Consider the following 14,444-nt stretch of genomic DNA (forward strand, 5'->3'; position numbering starts at 1 on the left):
AAGATTCTCCTTATGGGACCATTTAAAATGTGTTGGGCAGATGCTATAATGAGAAGCCCTGTGGCTCATCAGAGGTGGGGGACAGCAGCCCCCTCCTGCAGGGACACCCAGGGGCTGCACAAGAGAGGGTTTGCCTAGCTATCTTCACTGAAGGAGAAAGCTCTCTACAGTAGGCTGTCAGCTTGCCCTTCCTGCTCAGCTCTTATGTTGGAAAGGGCTTTTTAATCTTTAAATGAAAGCGTAGATCTGGACTGATTGTGATCCCTGGAGTATATGTGTGTTCCCTGGCAAGATGACGAAACCAGATGTTAATTGCTCTTGAAGTCAGTGTTTCATCAACCCATCTTCGGTCTGGCCACTTTATCTCAGTGAGGTAAAAACATTTCTAGCCATGCAGCAAGCACTAGAACAAAAATAATTTAAAATCCCCAAGAAAATTAGACTTTTAGAAGTGTCCCCACTGTGTCTGTGCTGGGGACATCTCCATGGAGATGTTACCTAAATAACTTCCCAAATTGCTAGAGAAAATCCTCCCCTCTTCTGTCATACTGATCTTTGAGAACTCTCAAAGAAATAAAAAGTAAGCATGGAGTGCAATGCTTTTTGCGTCAGTAGCTGGGGAGGAGTAGTACATTGCTCCTCAGCACAGGCACCAAACTCAGTGTTTCCTAGCATGTTCTAGTAGCATGTCTGGGTAAGCTGCAGCAGCTTTCTCCTCTCACATGTGCACTCATTAGTTGGTGCCAGGATCTGTGTGGGCAGGGCAGCAGTGCTGTGCTCACAGACAGCTCCTGTTTGACCCTGCCCCAGGTGATGTGTGGCCAGGTGAGGATGCCGCACCTGTGGGGTTGACCACAGAGGTACCTGTGGGACCTGGCAGGCTGCGTCAAGCCTTTGGATATTGCTTAGACTGTGCTCAGTACATGGCAGAGTTGTGACAGTTTGCACTGGGGCAAGGGTGGCTTTGACAATACTCAGCGCTCACATCTCCCCTTATCTCAGATCCCACCTTGCAGGTGGAAACAGCTACTGCTAACCTCACGGTGCAGGAGAAGGAGTCCTTCCCACTGGACTGCAGTATCCTGTCCCGCTCCAGCCCAGAGTCCCATTTCGCAGTGACATGGTACAACATGCAGGCTAAAGAGGCTGGTGGCCAGACAGAGGAGGACGAGGAGCAGGAGAGGGAAGCAGTGCTGACCGTGGGCCCTGATGCCATCTTCAGCACTGAGGCCAGTCGCTGGGAGGGGCGCCTGCGCTTCCAGAGGCTCTCGGCAGTGCTTTTCCGGCTGACAGTGCTGCAAGCCAGCGGAGCCGACACGGGGAACTACTCGTGCCGTGTGGAGGAATGGCTGGCCAACCCCAGCGGCGTGTGGTACCGGCTGGCAGAGGAAGAGTCGAGCACGGTTGCTGTTCATGTGCAGGATGCAGGTAAGAGGCAATGGCCCTCTTGAGGGCATGTCCCTGGCATCTCCTGCATCTTTGGTTCAACCGAAATAAAAAGGTCAAGGAATGAATGGGCCTGGGTCTCACCTGCACCAGGGCAAGTCTGCGGTGCCAGTGCTTTTCCAAGTAGGTTGATGGCTTATAGCCCAGCTTGTTCTTGGATTAAGCCCTGCACTTAGCTCTGTGCTGGGGCTGCCTGCCCCACATCACCACCTGGTGTGTCTGGAGTCAGTGGGGACAGATATTGTCCCCCACTGGGGTTTAACCCTTCCATGTGGGAAACACCCTGGAGTCTGGCTTGGTTATGCACAGAGGTGCAGGCTGTGGCACAAAGGTTTTCTCTCAGCAACTCCTGAAGCCATTGGATGGTTTAGAGGCCCCAGAGAAAACTGAGGTGATGAGAGTTTCGTGGGCCCTTAAAGGACATACCCTGGGGTGCTGCCTCTGTGTACAGCCACTAAGGGAATCAGTGCTTTGCAAGGCTCCCTGCTTTGTAAGATATCATAAAATCTGCACCAGGGAGGGCTCTTCTCTAGCACTTATGAAACTCATGGTGGGGATAAGGCCAAAACATGCCCTGCAACAACTTTCTTCTGCTACTCTGTTCTGCAATATTGGTATTTTTCTCAGAGCCCAACCTCCTCCATTGACACAGATTAATGAGTGTCTGGGTTTTTTGTTTCTGAAGAAGTTTTTAGGCACTATGTTGCAGAGGAGCCATGAAATGTGACCATCCTGTGTTTCTTTCCAGGCTCCAGCCTGCAGTCTGTCATCTGCTCCAACGACGCACTCTTCTACTTTGTGTTCTTCTACCCCTTCCCCATCTTTGGCATCTTGATCATCACCATCCTCCTGGTGCGGTTCAAGAGCCGGAACTCTAGCAAGAACTCTGAGGGCAAGAATGGGGTCCCCTTGCTGTGGATCAAAGAGCCTCACCTTAACTACTCTCCCACCTGCCTAGAGCCACCAGTCCTCAGTATCCACCCAGGAACCATGGATTAAACAGGCAGAGGCACCCAGGGGGACAGGCAGAGAGAGAAGCAGAGACACACCAGGAACCCTAAGGAACAGAGTGGGTTTTGTTGTTGTTTCATTTGTTTCAGTGTCTGTGCTCTGACGTGGCGGCTGAGTTCTGTGGAGCACCCAGCCAGCAGGGACAGGAAGGTCCGAGGCTTCTTCCAGCACCAGTGGAGAACATACCACCTCATCCTGATGGACTGAGTGTTGCTGCTCTTGATGTACATAGCAGATGTTCCTCTCGGATTAATTTTGTTCCCATCAGTTGCTGTCTTTTTGGCCGTAACTATTTTGTCATTTCTTTTTTGGTCACTGAAAGAACTGTAGGCTTCCCCTGCCTTCCACACAGCGAGGAGTTCCAAGGGGGCATTTGGTCCTGGGACGATCTCTTTGGAAGTAAATGTTTATGTTTTCTAAGACAGCCTGCTTTTCCTTCTCAGACTTGGTGCCACAGTGAAGAAGGTCTTTTCCCAAGGTGTGCTGAGCTAGCTCCTCTTTCTAAAATAGATAAAGCCAGGTCCACCTATGGAGGGGTTAGCTGAGCTATCAAGATGTCTATCTCAAAGACTGGCTGTAGTCTCAGTATCTTGTTGCCTCCATCTACTGTTCTCTCAGGAGGGAGCAGTTCACCTTCTGCAGTGTTTCCATGCCTTGGAGAGACTGAATATTGAGCACATTAGTGGTCAGGACAAAAGCAATTTAGTTTGTCCCCAGGAACTGAAGAGAGGGATGGAAGGAGGACACCTGAAAGCTCTGACTTTGTTGGTAGCAAAGAAGGTCCTTGTACAGTCCAGCTTACCAGAGTTGTGCTCCTCCCTGGTGTCCATGCTGCAACCTCTGATGAGGCGGGTCCCCTCTGTGCCCCAGTCGCCTGGGGACGAGTGGCTGGATCCAGTCTCTGAAGACTTCAATATGACCAAAGTAATGACTCTAGGAAGGGGAAAGGAAAAGCTCCACTGGTTGGGTTCACAGCCCCTGGATGGCTCCAGCCAAGGAGCCCAGCTGCAGCCATGCTGTGCAGCGGGGACATGCAATTAACCACCGTGTGTCATGAGTTTCCCTGTGGCTTGCACTGCTTTCTGGTGTGAGCTTGGACAGGGCAAGGAGCCTGCACCACACTGGCACCCTGGGGGCTTCCTTGTCCCCTTGAGCTGAGAGAAATCTTCCCTGTGTGTGCACCTGCATCTGCCATTTTGAGTTTCTGGGGCTTGAGAAGGAGAAACCATTTCTCCATCAGCTCCCCATCCTGGCAGTCATCTGCTCTTGTAGGCAGTCGCTGTGGCAGGAAATGCTGTTCTTTCTGTGAAAGATATGGCTGTCATGAACCAAACCAGGGCTCTCGCCACGTGGGGCACCTGAGCTCCCATGTACCACTTAATGCCAAGTACCCCTGCCCTGTCCTGTGGGGGAATCCGCCTCCTCCCTTATACGCCCTAAGTGTTAGTCTGGCGGAAGAAGAAGTTTGCCAAAAATGGCCTTTTGTTGTCTTCCTCGATGTCTTCCTGGCAAATCCAGCCATTTGTATTTTGCAGCATGGCTGAAGCCAACCGGGATGGATGGGCACAGCCACAAGACTCCCTACACCTCACGTGTGAGAGGTGCCATACCCACAGCCGTTGTCCTCTTCAGGAGTGTTGGACTGCTGTTTCTGAAGAGATGAGGACCTCAGCAGATGCTCTGTAGCACTAGTTGGTTAGACCCTGATGCCTTGATGTTTCAGAGGTGGTGAAGCCTCAGGTGGAAGATCTGCGATGCATATCCTCTCATCCAACTGGGAGAGGACCCATGTGGCCGTAGACTCTTCCATGCGAGGGCGTTTGAAGTCAGACACCTCTGCTCTTCCACTAGAACAACATTGGTTTCTTCTTCCACTGGGAAGCCCAGATTTCACTCATCCTTCTGCAAAGTTTGCCTCCTCAAGATGTAACTGCTTACTGACCCCAGCATATGCATAGTATCACACTCCTATATATATAGACACACGTATCACACACCTGCACTCTTGCCTTCCCTTTCTGGTTATGACATCTGCAAAGAGAGGAGTGGGATGAGAAGTGAATGGAAATGAAGAACCAAGGAGCGAACAGCAGCAGCTGAAGACAGTGGGTATTGTTTTGTAAATGTAGTGTCTCCTGTACCTACTGCTCCAGGGCAGGAACTGCAATTCACTTCAGCTTTAAAGGAAGGAAGAAGAAAAAATGAAGTCAGCAGGAGCTGTTCTTCCCTGGGAGAGCACTGTGCTGCATCCGAGCCATGCTCCTCATCAGCCTGTCTGTCCTGGAGCAGGGCTCTCCTGGAGAGCTCTCCATGGCCCTATGCCACTGGCTGGATTGGGTCCCTTCCCAGCCCTGAGGTTCCTGCACTGAGCCCAGGCTTTCCTGGGCTTCCAGGTGGTCCCTGAATGTACCTTGCCGGTGGCATTTCTCCATTGCTCTGGCAGATGCTGCCCAGTCTCAAACTTGTTTTTATAAGGCAGACTCTTCCTGTAATGAGTTTTAACATGAAGCTTTTCAAACCACTCTCTCTGCTGTAACTTCCTGTAACAAAGCCAAGAAGAAAGAGAGATCCTCTATCCATGCATGATGTGGAAGAATATTTGGGATTTTTTTTAAAAAAACAGACGTTTAACAAAAACTTTGTACTATGTTGCACTAAAACATGTTTTATACAACACACCGGAGAGCTGTAGTAAACTGTGTTGAAATTGTGAATCCTATTGCCACTGGTTTTTATCAGATTTGGGTTTTCATTATGCCTTTATGCACACTCCCTTTATGCACACTCCCTGAATAAAGGTGTGCTGAACACCCCCTTTCAGGCAGCCTCTCCCTTTCCCACCACCCATTCCCTGATGCATTAACTCTTCTCCCACCCTGGCAGTGCATTTCCTTTCTTGCATGCTGGAGCTTGCAGACACCTTACACCCTCTGGCTCTTCATACTTCTCCCTCCCATCCCTTAATTCATCCCATAACAGAATATAACATTTAACCAAGGCACGTCAGATCTGTTTATTGAATGGGATACACCATTTTTGAAATTGCTTTGAAAACAGGAAGTACTTTGCCATAGTCTGGATTTGAAGAAAAACCTTTTATTTTATAGAATTATCCATAGCAAACATTAAGCAAATAATCTTTAGTAACCTTGATGTTAACAGAAGAATATTGCTCACCTCAGAAGCTGCTTAAGTTGATGTAAAATGCAACGTGTTCATTTTCATTACCCACTTTTACCTTGATTAAGGGTTTGGTTAGTAGTCTTCAACTCCCATGTTAACTGAAGCAGGGAAATAGTGTGATACATTCTCACCTGTATAGCAAAAGTGCTGTGACGTGCAAAATGCACTGCTGACACAGCTGTGAGGTCGGGTTTGGGTTTCTTCCCCACATTCATTTAAAACAAAAATCTCTGCTAAAATAATTGTATGAGAGAGCTGCTGTCTCCAGGCACAACTGGCTGTTTGCCTTCTCCCCATGCACCCCCCAGCAGGTTGTTTTGGGCTGCATCTGCGATAGTCTCAGTGCTAGATGGCAAATGGTGTCCCCAGCACTCCCTGTTGACAGTACCAGGCAGGGAGCTTGGGCTAGCAGCCCATCTGCAGCCCCTGTACACTCCCTGCACTCAGGTGTGCATCCCTGACCCTCTCAGGCATGCTCATATGGGCAGGACCCTGGTCTGGGGCAGCTTGAAGGGGTTTTGCTGCTGGGGCATGGCTGCAGTGGGTGCCCCTGCTCCCCTTGAGGGTCAGGCGATGTGCAGCCACCATGCAGTGGAGGAAGGATGTCCCAGGGCTCAGCTGCTCCCATCAAACCACCTTGTAAGTGCTTCCCCCACCCACCATCCCTAAACTGCTAGCTCCAAAACAGCCCTCCATTGAGGCCAACATGCACACAAAAAAAGCAGACCTGACTCTGGCTGATGCTCCAGTGCTTTAACCCAGCAGGTTTGCAAATGGAGTTTGCTAAACCTTGAGTGAGCAGAGGGTGGCTCTGAGGTAAGCGCACCCCTGGGGGCCCTGCTGCCCCCATCTAGGTGAGGCAGTACAAGGCCTTGGCCACCTGCTCCAGGCGGTCTCTGTACTCAAGTTGGGCATAGAGGGAGTCATTGACGCCCTGGAAGCCATACATGGCGCCCCACCAGCAGGCTGCAATGGCAGCAGTGGTGTCGCTGTCCCCACCATGGAAGAAGGCTCGGTGAGCCAGCTCTGCCCATGAGTCCCCTGCACCCAGCACCGCATCGTAAGCGATCATAGGGGCATCGTGCCCGCTGCTGCCCCCCCAGCCATCGTAGCTGAGGGAGGTGTAGAAGGAGTCTCTCTCTTCCACACCATACCTTGGGGGGAAGGTGGGTGGCGAGATCCCATCTGCTATGCCTCTCTCCGCCAGGTATTTTTCCCACTGCTCTTCAAAATAATGCCTGCAAAAGAGGATGGGGGGGCTGTAAGAGACATCCCATGGCAGAAGCATGTACCTCAGCTCCCTGCTCAGCACCAGCTGAAAATGTGCTGTAACAAGAACCTGGAGCAATGGCTCAGCAAAATGGTAGGCATCGCCCCATTTGTCAAACTAGGGACATGATTTCCAGGAAGAGGCCCAGGGACATGTTTCAGTGAGTTAGATTTCCCCTCCCTCCAGCCACATGGGAGAAGGCAGCTCAGCACCTGCTACTGTCATGCTGCATGGGATTCAAAGGCTCAGAGTGAAAACTGAGTCACCCTCTGAGATACAGAGTACCTCTGCCCCTGCCTGTGTGTGCCCCTGCACACACAGCCGCACTGAATCTGCAACCAGATTTGATTATGACTTTCAAAGTGAGCTCAGTCCTAAAGCATAACGCCCTTCCCCTGCTTCCATCTTTCATCAGGTCATGGTTGCCTGAGATGACCAATCCAGCTACCTCATACTGGATCCAAAAATGGCACAACTGTGTGACCCAAACACGATGTGCTCATTTTTCTTTTAAATTAAGCTAGAGGTACTCTGAATCTATTCAGGCCCACAGCAGGCATGAGCTGCTCTGGGACTTTACTGTATGTGGTTACTGAAACTTAAGTATAAGCAGAGCTCACCCTCTCATACATGAGGTTTACTCTAGTTTTAGCAAAGCCCAGTGCTGGAAGCACAACTCACCATTGCCCCATGTTCTCCTCCACGAAGAAGCCAGTGTCCCTCACATAGGTTTTCGCTTTTGGCAGCACCTCCAGCAGCTGCTTCCCCCAGGCCGGGGGAGGCACGCCATTCACCGCAAGGGCTGTGAAGAGGGCTGAAGCCAAGGACCCCAGGTAGGCAGTAGGATGGTGGTGGGTCATTCGGCCGCTCTCAATGCTGACTTGCACCAGGGTGTCCAGCTCACTGGTGTGGCAGAAACGTAGCCCGATGCACATGGCACGCATGGCGGCCCCACAGCCTCCTGCATGGGGGCTGAACAGGGCCCTCCAGCCATCCAGCCGCTCCGGATCCAACTTCAGCGCATTCGCCGTACTTGTGGCACCTGGACGGGGGACACAGCCCAAGAAAGAAAAGAAACAGAAACATGCATCAGGAGGAGGCAGGATCATGTAGGTTGGGAACTAAGGGAAGACAGGCTAGGTAATGGAGAAGGAGGATTACTCTGCATAGGATTTGAGCTTTCCTTTAAAACCATAAGTTTTCTGCTCACACATGTATCCTGCTTTAAACTGCCAGTGCACCAAACATACATCCAAGCAGCCTTGGTAATTCCTGTTCATGTAAATAATTACGGGGTAAGAAACAAGTCCACTGCTGATTTATTTACATTAATTTTATTTACATATCATGTTGTTTAATAACTTCTCTATAAAAATACTATATATATTCATACATGCTATATATAATACGTACTATATATATTAGGTATATTATGTACACATACATCTTAATACCTAGATAGATATATATAAATAGAAACAGAAAGGAGGTTTGGAGGATACCTGACCTGAGGCAGGGCTAAGTACCTCTGCTTTTTTAGTTGTTCAGCCTCTTTACTGGACCTTTTAAAGGCAGAGACCCCACAAGCTCCCAGGCATCTTTCCCATTGCATCACTGGTAGGAAGTGTTTTCCAGCTCTCCCTTGCTGCAGTTGAAGTTTGTCAGAAAGTGATGAATGTATTACTTCTCACTGCAATGTGGTCTGCATAAATGGCTTTACTGTACTCCAATAAGCTGAAGAACAACTGTGCTAGGTGAGACCAAAGGTTTGTCCAGCCAACTAGCCCATCTTCACAGTCACAGATAACTATGGAAAGACTATAAAAAATGAGGCAAATACAACATTCTCCCAAGAAGACCTGCCTGGCTTCCAGCAGACACAGGAATACAAGCTTGCTTGAGTCAGAAAACAGAGCCAAAGTGGTGTCTTCAACTCCTAACATACCCAGCCACCAGGAACCGGCCTCCTCAGCTTGAATCCATGCATGCCTTCAGACCCCTTCAACATCCCATGGTAACCAATGCCATGATTTGGTTATGCAAAGCATTTCCTTTTGTTTTAAACTGCCATTTGACTATTTCCCTAAATTCCCCCCCGGTTCCCCCCCCCCAAGTTTTTTCACTACAAAAAATAACTTTTCATACTCCATGCTATTCAGAATTGTACTTTATCCCCCCTCCTCAGTTTTCTCCTGCTGCAAGCTCATACCCTAGTCCAGTTTTGCCTCTCTTCTGGTGGGAAGCCAGCCAGCTTCCCCAGCCAAGACTTTAAAACATGTTTTGAGAGCTAAGCCCAAATGCTTGTGTGCAAGGAAGAGGAAACAGGTTTGAAACACTGAACTATCTTCATTTGTTTTCTAGCTTGCCTTTTCTCCTAGTCTTCTCTTCTGGCCAAATCTGAAATGCTGCTCTTCCAGATGAAGCTAAATGAAGGGCAGGTTTCAAGCAGCTTCATTTAATGTACTGGACAATGGCAAAAGTGGGACTCAAAAAAGTAGTCTTTGCCCAGCCCCAACTTGCCCAGTCCTCTCTCAGATACATAGGGTAACAGCAACAGTGGGCATGCTCTCACACCCAAAATTAGACCATTGCTCTTACATTTTGCTGGGACATATAGCTGATAGACTTGAGGGTGCTCTGTTACTTTGAAAGTCAAACTAATCAGAATAGCAAGGAAGAAGCCGGGTCAAGAAACTTCACCTAACTCCACAATTCAATCACCTTTGGTGCGATTTGATCACCGTGATCTGGGACCTTGCTTATCACAGGTAGGTATTGCACCAAGTACTCTGCAGAGCTCTTCACTTTGCACTTTCATGTATATGCTTGGCAGTAGGATTTAGTATATGACAGCCTATTGGGCTTGCACATAGCATTTACAACACAGCTTGAAGATTGACTTCTGAACATAGGCTGAAAGAAATAATGGCTGGCTGCTGTCAGTAATAAGGTCACATGCTGCTCTAAGTGTCTTGAGCATCTTTCTTTTCCAACAGTGTTGTTATATCACATATTTACTAGATGAGAGCAGGACACAGCCCTCTGTACAGAGGGAAGGGGTGGACCAGCTCCTCGTGAATAGCTGTCTTAAACTGAGAAAGCCACTTGATCCTGTGGCTGGCGGGCTGTTTGCCCTGCAGCCTCTTAACCAAAATCAACTTTGAGAATAGAAACAGCTGTGCAAGTCTCCCCCACAGGAAAAAGCGGGCTGCCGATCAGCATAGCCCACGATGTCAGGGCCACTTCAGCTCTCATGAATTCCCCACAGCATGACCCAGGCATGAACCAGACCTGCCATTGCAACAGTCATCCGTGCTTGCTGTGCCAGCACACCAGCCTTTGGCATGACGCTAATGTGACACCCTGCCCAGTAGATGAGACCTGCTGGTTCTGCAGTGCCACACAGCCAGCCAATCCCTGGGATCTGTCCAGATGGTTTTGAATCAGGAAATTATGTTCTGGAAATCCAGGAAATCATGGTTAGGAATGCTTTGTACTAACAACAATAAGAAGCAAAAATTGACCTCAGGAGGGTACTGGTCTAAGGAAAGAAGAAATACAAGCAAAAAGCGGTGCATGAAGAAGTTTCAAGTGTAACTGGCCCCTATTCCTGGAATAGGCTTCCAATCCACTCATTTAGACTCTTCATGAGCACAGACAGTAACAGTTGATCAATCAATACACATAAAAAAGTGAATTAAAACAACCACATAGTGGTAATTCATTCCACACATTTGGACCGAAAGGCAGAGTTTCTGAACCACATGGTTTCCTAGAGAGCTGTGGAGGCAGATGCAGTTGTATCATGAGAAAAGAAGTATGACCATGTTTGTGTCACTTAATTCACTGGCTTTGTTACCTGCAAAGAACAAAGAATTTGGGGCTGTGGCACATCACAAATAGCAATAATGGGATATAGAGATTATCTTGTCACTGAATTAAGACAATGAGCTCTCTCCTGGGGACCCTGCCGTGGCTGTCTGATGACTCATTACATTGTGGGAATCCCTTTATTGCTTCAGGTTTTGGTTTTCAGGTCTGGACTCCCTCATGTGGGTGAGCAATATGACTTTCCCCCACTGTTCTGGTGAATCTCATCTCTGTTGGGTGAAAGTTGCAGCAGCAACTTTCCATTCTCAGCCTTAAGGGCTACAATTCCCCTGTAAATACTTGCTTTGGCCCCAGCAGCATCACTGTGGGTTCTCACTTAAAATCCATGTACTCTAAACTGCCAAAAGAAGTTATTGACATGCAACTTGTACCATTAGGATTGACCAATATGGCATACACACTGCAGACAGCTTTTCAGGACATGGATTAGGCATTTGCTTTGTAGTATGGCAGTGGGCATTAACTGTGAAGTGCCAGGATTTATGCTTTCATAGCTGAGTACCTTTCCTGTGGCTGCAGCAGGAGCACTCCAGAATGCTGTTGAAAGAACATTCCCAGCAGATGTCCATTTTTATCACATTACTTTTCCTAAGATCATACAAGGTTGTGTTCATGGACACACTAAAGAAGTTGCATTTCTATCTTTAGCTAGATAATCTGACCTTTCACTGTCACTCAGATTAGTGTACATACCAAATTCACTTGAAAATCCTTCACTTCCAAATGGGAACTGATTTTGGGCATACTGCAGCTCAGTTCCTCACAGAAGGCCTGCAGCAGGTGTGCTATTACCCTCTATTAATTACTAACAATGAAATTTTAGGTTATCCTTTTCATCTCAGGTTTTAGTCTCCAAGCTTAGACACTGGAGGCAAAACTGTCTCACTGCCAGCTGTGGTTAGTCCACCTTTGCAAGCAGGGGGGAACTAAAAGAAGCTCCTTTGCTAAGACATCAGTGAGTCTTAGAAGTTTAACCTGCTGACTCCTGCTATTTTGGCAAGTATCATTTCCCCTTCCTAAATATTTTACTAATTAGGCCACTCCAACAACTGAAACTGTATTAAAGAATACTGACAGTTTAGTTCTTTACAGGAGAGTAGGAGGTCACTGTGGAAAGGTAAGCAGAATAAATTCCTGCTCAAGTTTCCAACCTGGTTTACCTTGGAAATGTATAGCTGTGACACTGTGCTCAGTGGCCCTAAGACAGCAATGCAGGATTTCGCCTTTCCCATGTTTAATGTCAAGCCAGAACATTCTTAATATATTCTGGGCACTCCAAATAGACACGTGTAGGACATTTCTTTTTGATGTATAAACTTTCCATAGGCTTGAGAGTTTCCTGGATACTTCACACTGCCTACACCTCAAATTGGAGGCCCAGCCTTAGCAGCTCCAATTTAACAGAAACATCCAGAAGAGGCTGGGCCATGAACACATTGATGGGGAAGAGCTGGGTCAGCAGGCCACGGGGAAACAGGAACTACAGGAATATGTAGTATATGGCTTGGCTACTGCAGCCTGTTAAAGATGCCCTTCCTGAATACTGCCACACACTGCCAGTCCCCGCTGCTTGTGACCCAAACTTAGCACAGTTGTGCCAAGAGAGGTAGTACAGACTTCAGACAATACAAATGTGGCCTGAATACCCTGTTGCAGAAATCAGACATGCAGAGCTAGCCAAAAGCAGACTTTGGGTTTAATAACCTTTATTCCAAGCAAAGATCTTTGTGCCTTTAAATATTCTTTATGTGTAATGTATTACAAACAGTTCTTTGTTAATTCTCTGTTTTTATGTGTTGCTTTAACACAGCATCTCAGGGTGTGCATTATACATGGCTGAATTTGCATTTTTCATCCTCTGAGTGTAAGAAAAGACACATCCCCAGTGCAAAGGCCATCATGCTTCCTGAGTTCAAGGTCAGGCCTCAAACTTCACTGTAAGAATGTTTTGTAGATGTAGACAAAACAGTATCTTTTTTATCTAGTTCAGATGAGCCCAGACCACTTCAGCTTGCCTTATTTTGTTCTCTCTAGTTCACCCTGAAACAGGTACTGAGTGTGGAAAACTCTCTGCCTTTTCATGAAATACAGTTAATGTTACAAACAGCCAAAAGCAGAGCCAGGGACAGCGTCAGTTCCAAGCTACAAGACAAGGAGAGACATTAGTGAGCACACAGCCCTTCCCAGGCAGTATTACAGCAGGCTTACCTGGAGCTCTGCCCTTCATATCATTCATGCACTCTTTGTAGTTCTTTGCAATCAGGGAATAGAGATGTGCTAAATTTGGGGTTTTCCCAGCAGCTACCAAGGCTTCGGCCGTGGCCAAGTGCATCACTGTATCATCACTGACTTTCCAACCTTGGATGCTCAAGTTGCCGATTCCCCCCATCTCCGCCAGCTCCTTGTGGATGGCTGGACCACTCTGCAAGAACTCCCATTGCCCGTTCTTATAGCCCAGCGTGTCACCAACTGCACTCAGCACCATCGAGGCCACATAGTTTTCCATCGCCTTAGGACACAATTTTTGCCCCAGGACTGCTTCAATGCAGAAAACACTATGAAAAAAAAATAAAATACTAATACATGAGGGAGACAGAAGACAGTGTCTTTCCCAGTTGAGGATGAGCCTCCACTGCTAAGCTCCAGCAGACTGGATACTCCAGCGCCTGCACCTTCCTCAGAGGGCACACTTCTTCAACCCAAATGCCACCCCAGGGACCTGAGGCCGTGTGGGTAAGTGTATGGCAGCCCAGCCCTGGGCCACGGGCAGCCGGCCTTATCCTCCCTGGGCCTGCTGGGTCACAGACTGGCAAGCAAGGGCAAGCCTGCAGAAACGGGTGCAGGTTATATGATTGTACCCATGGCCACTGCTTCTCTGAGTGCAACCCACAGCACAAGCAAGGAGGTTAGATCAGCTCCTAGCAGCTTTCCTACCCTCGCGATAATGTGAGGCTGAGCTCGGTCAGTTTCAGCCACGCAGTAAGCACCGGGTCCCTGGGTCTTGCTTCACCGGCCGGCTACAGGCCGAACTGGCCATGCCAGCGGGTACTTCCAGCGATATCCCCCCCAACCCACGCTTCTCCTCAGGCTTCGCTGCGGCACACGGCGAGGCCCTTTGGTCTGACCCAAGCAGAAGCATGGAAGGCCGTTGGGGCCGCTCCCCAGCCTCAGCAGTACTTACGCTGCCACCCCTGCGAGCAGGGCCGGCCACGGGAGCTGCAGGAGGCTCCGTGGGGACATCAGGCGCGGAGGCCAGGCCTCTGCGGCGGAGGCTGCCGGTGGGTTCCCAGGGTACCCCCGGCCGGCCCTCCCCTTCCGCGGCTGCCCGGGGCGGTGCGACCAGCCTGGCCACGGAGGCTCCTCCTCGGCAGCCGCCAGGCCCAGGCTGCCCCTGCTTCGGCGGGACCCGGCGCTCGGCCGCCTGCTGTCGCCGGTCACAGCCAGGCTGTCCTGGGCGTGAGCGGAGGTTTGGCCTCCCGGGGCCCAGGGCTGGGAGCTCGGGAGGGAGAAGGGTGTGTTCTGCCATTCTCGGTATTGTCTCACTGTAGGCTTTGCTATGGCCAATTGTGCTGCTTTACCCTGTATCCCGAGGTGCTAGGTGATCCCACTGCCTTGCTTTATCTTTTGTTTTTAATCATGGTGG

General features: G+C 49.1%; 2 protein-coding genes across 3 annotated transcripts in view; one reads left to right on the plus strand and one right to left on the minus strand.

Annotated features, from left to right (window-relative positions):
- LOC101870424 (immunoglobulin superfamily member 3) overlaps positions 1-5,171 on the plus strand; it is a 103,305-nt gene extending 98,134 nt beyond the window's left edge. For both annotated transcript variants that reach the window (XM_034060225.1, XM_034060226.1), the window contains 2 exons: positions 1,003-1,428; positions 2,195-5,171. In XM_034060225.1, coding sequence (XP_033916116.1) covers positions 1,003-1,428; positions 2,195-2,445 — 677 coding nt within the window. In that variant the 3' untranslated portion in view covers positions 2,446-5,171. The remainder of the gene's footprint in view (positions 1-1,002; positions 1,429-2,194) is intronic.
- A 284-nt stretch (positions 5,172-5,455) lies between these two features.
- Positions 5,456-14,139, minus strand: ADPRH (ADP-ribosylarginine hydrolase). The gene is made up of 4 exons (XM_005144478.3): positions 13,983-14,139; positions 13,010-13,356; positions 7,592-7,952; positions 5,456-6,878 (listed from the first exon to the last, which is right to left on the minus strand). The coding sequence occupies exons 1-4, from the start codon at positions 14,039-14,041 to the stop codon at positions 6,491-6,493; spliced, it is 1,155 nt and encodes a 384-aa protein (XP_005144535.3). The 5' UTR covers positions 14,042-14,139; the 3' UTR covers positions 5,456-6,490.
- Positions 14,140-14,444: the final 305 nt, after the last annotated feature.

Source organism: Melopsittacus undulatus, chromosome 2, assembly GCF_012275295.1.
Source record: "Melopsittacus undulatus isolate bMelUnd1 chromosome 2, bMelUnd1.mat.Z, whole genome shotgun sequence".
NCBI lineage: Eukaryota > Metazoa > Chordata > Aves > Psittaciformes > Psittaculidae > Melopsittacus > Melopsittacus undulatus.

Bases quoted from the DNA above. Each gene is read 5' to 3' on its own strand.
- ADPRH (XM_005144478.3), bottom strand. From the start codon at position 14,041: ATGTCCCCACGGAGCCTCCTGCAGCTCCCGTGGCCGGCCCTGCTCGCA. The intron at 13,357-13,982 runs GTAAGTACTGCT...TTTTTTTCATAG, and splicing joins CTGCTCGCAGGGGTGGCAGC to TGTTTTCTGCATTGAAGCAG. The intron at 7,953-13,009 runs GTAAGCCTGCTG...TCCCCCGTCCAG, and splicing joins TATGAAGGGCAGAGCTCCAG to GTGCCACAAGTACGGCGAAT.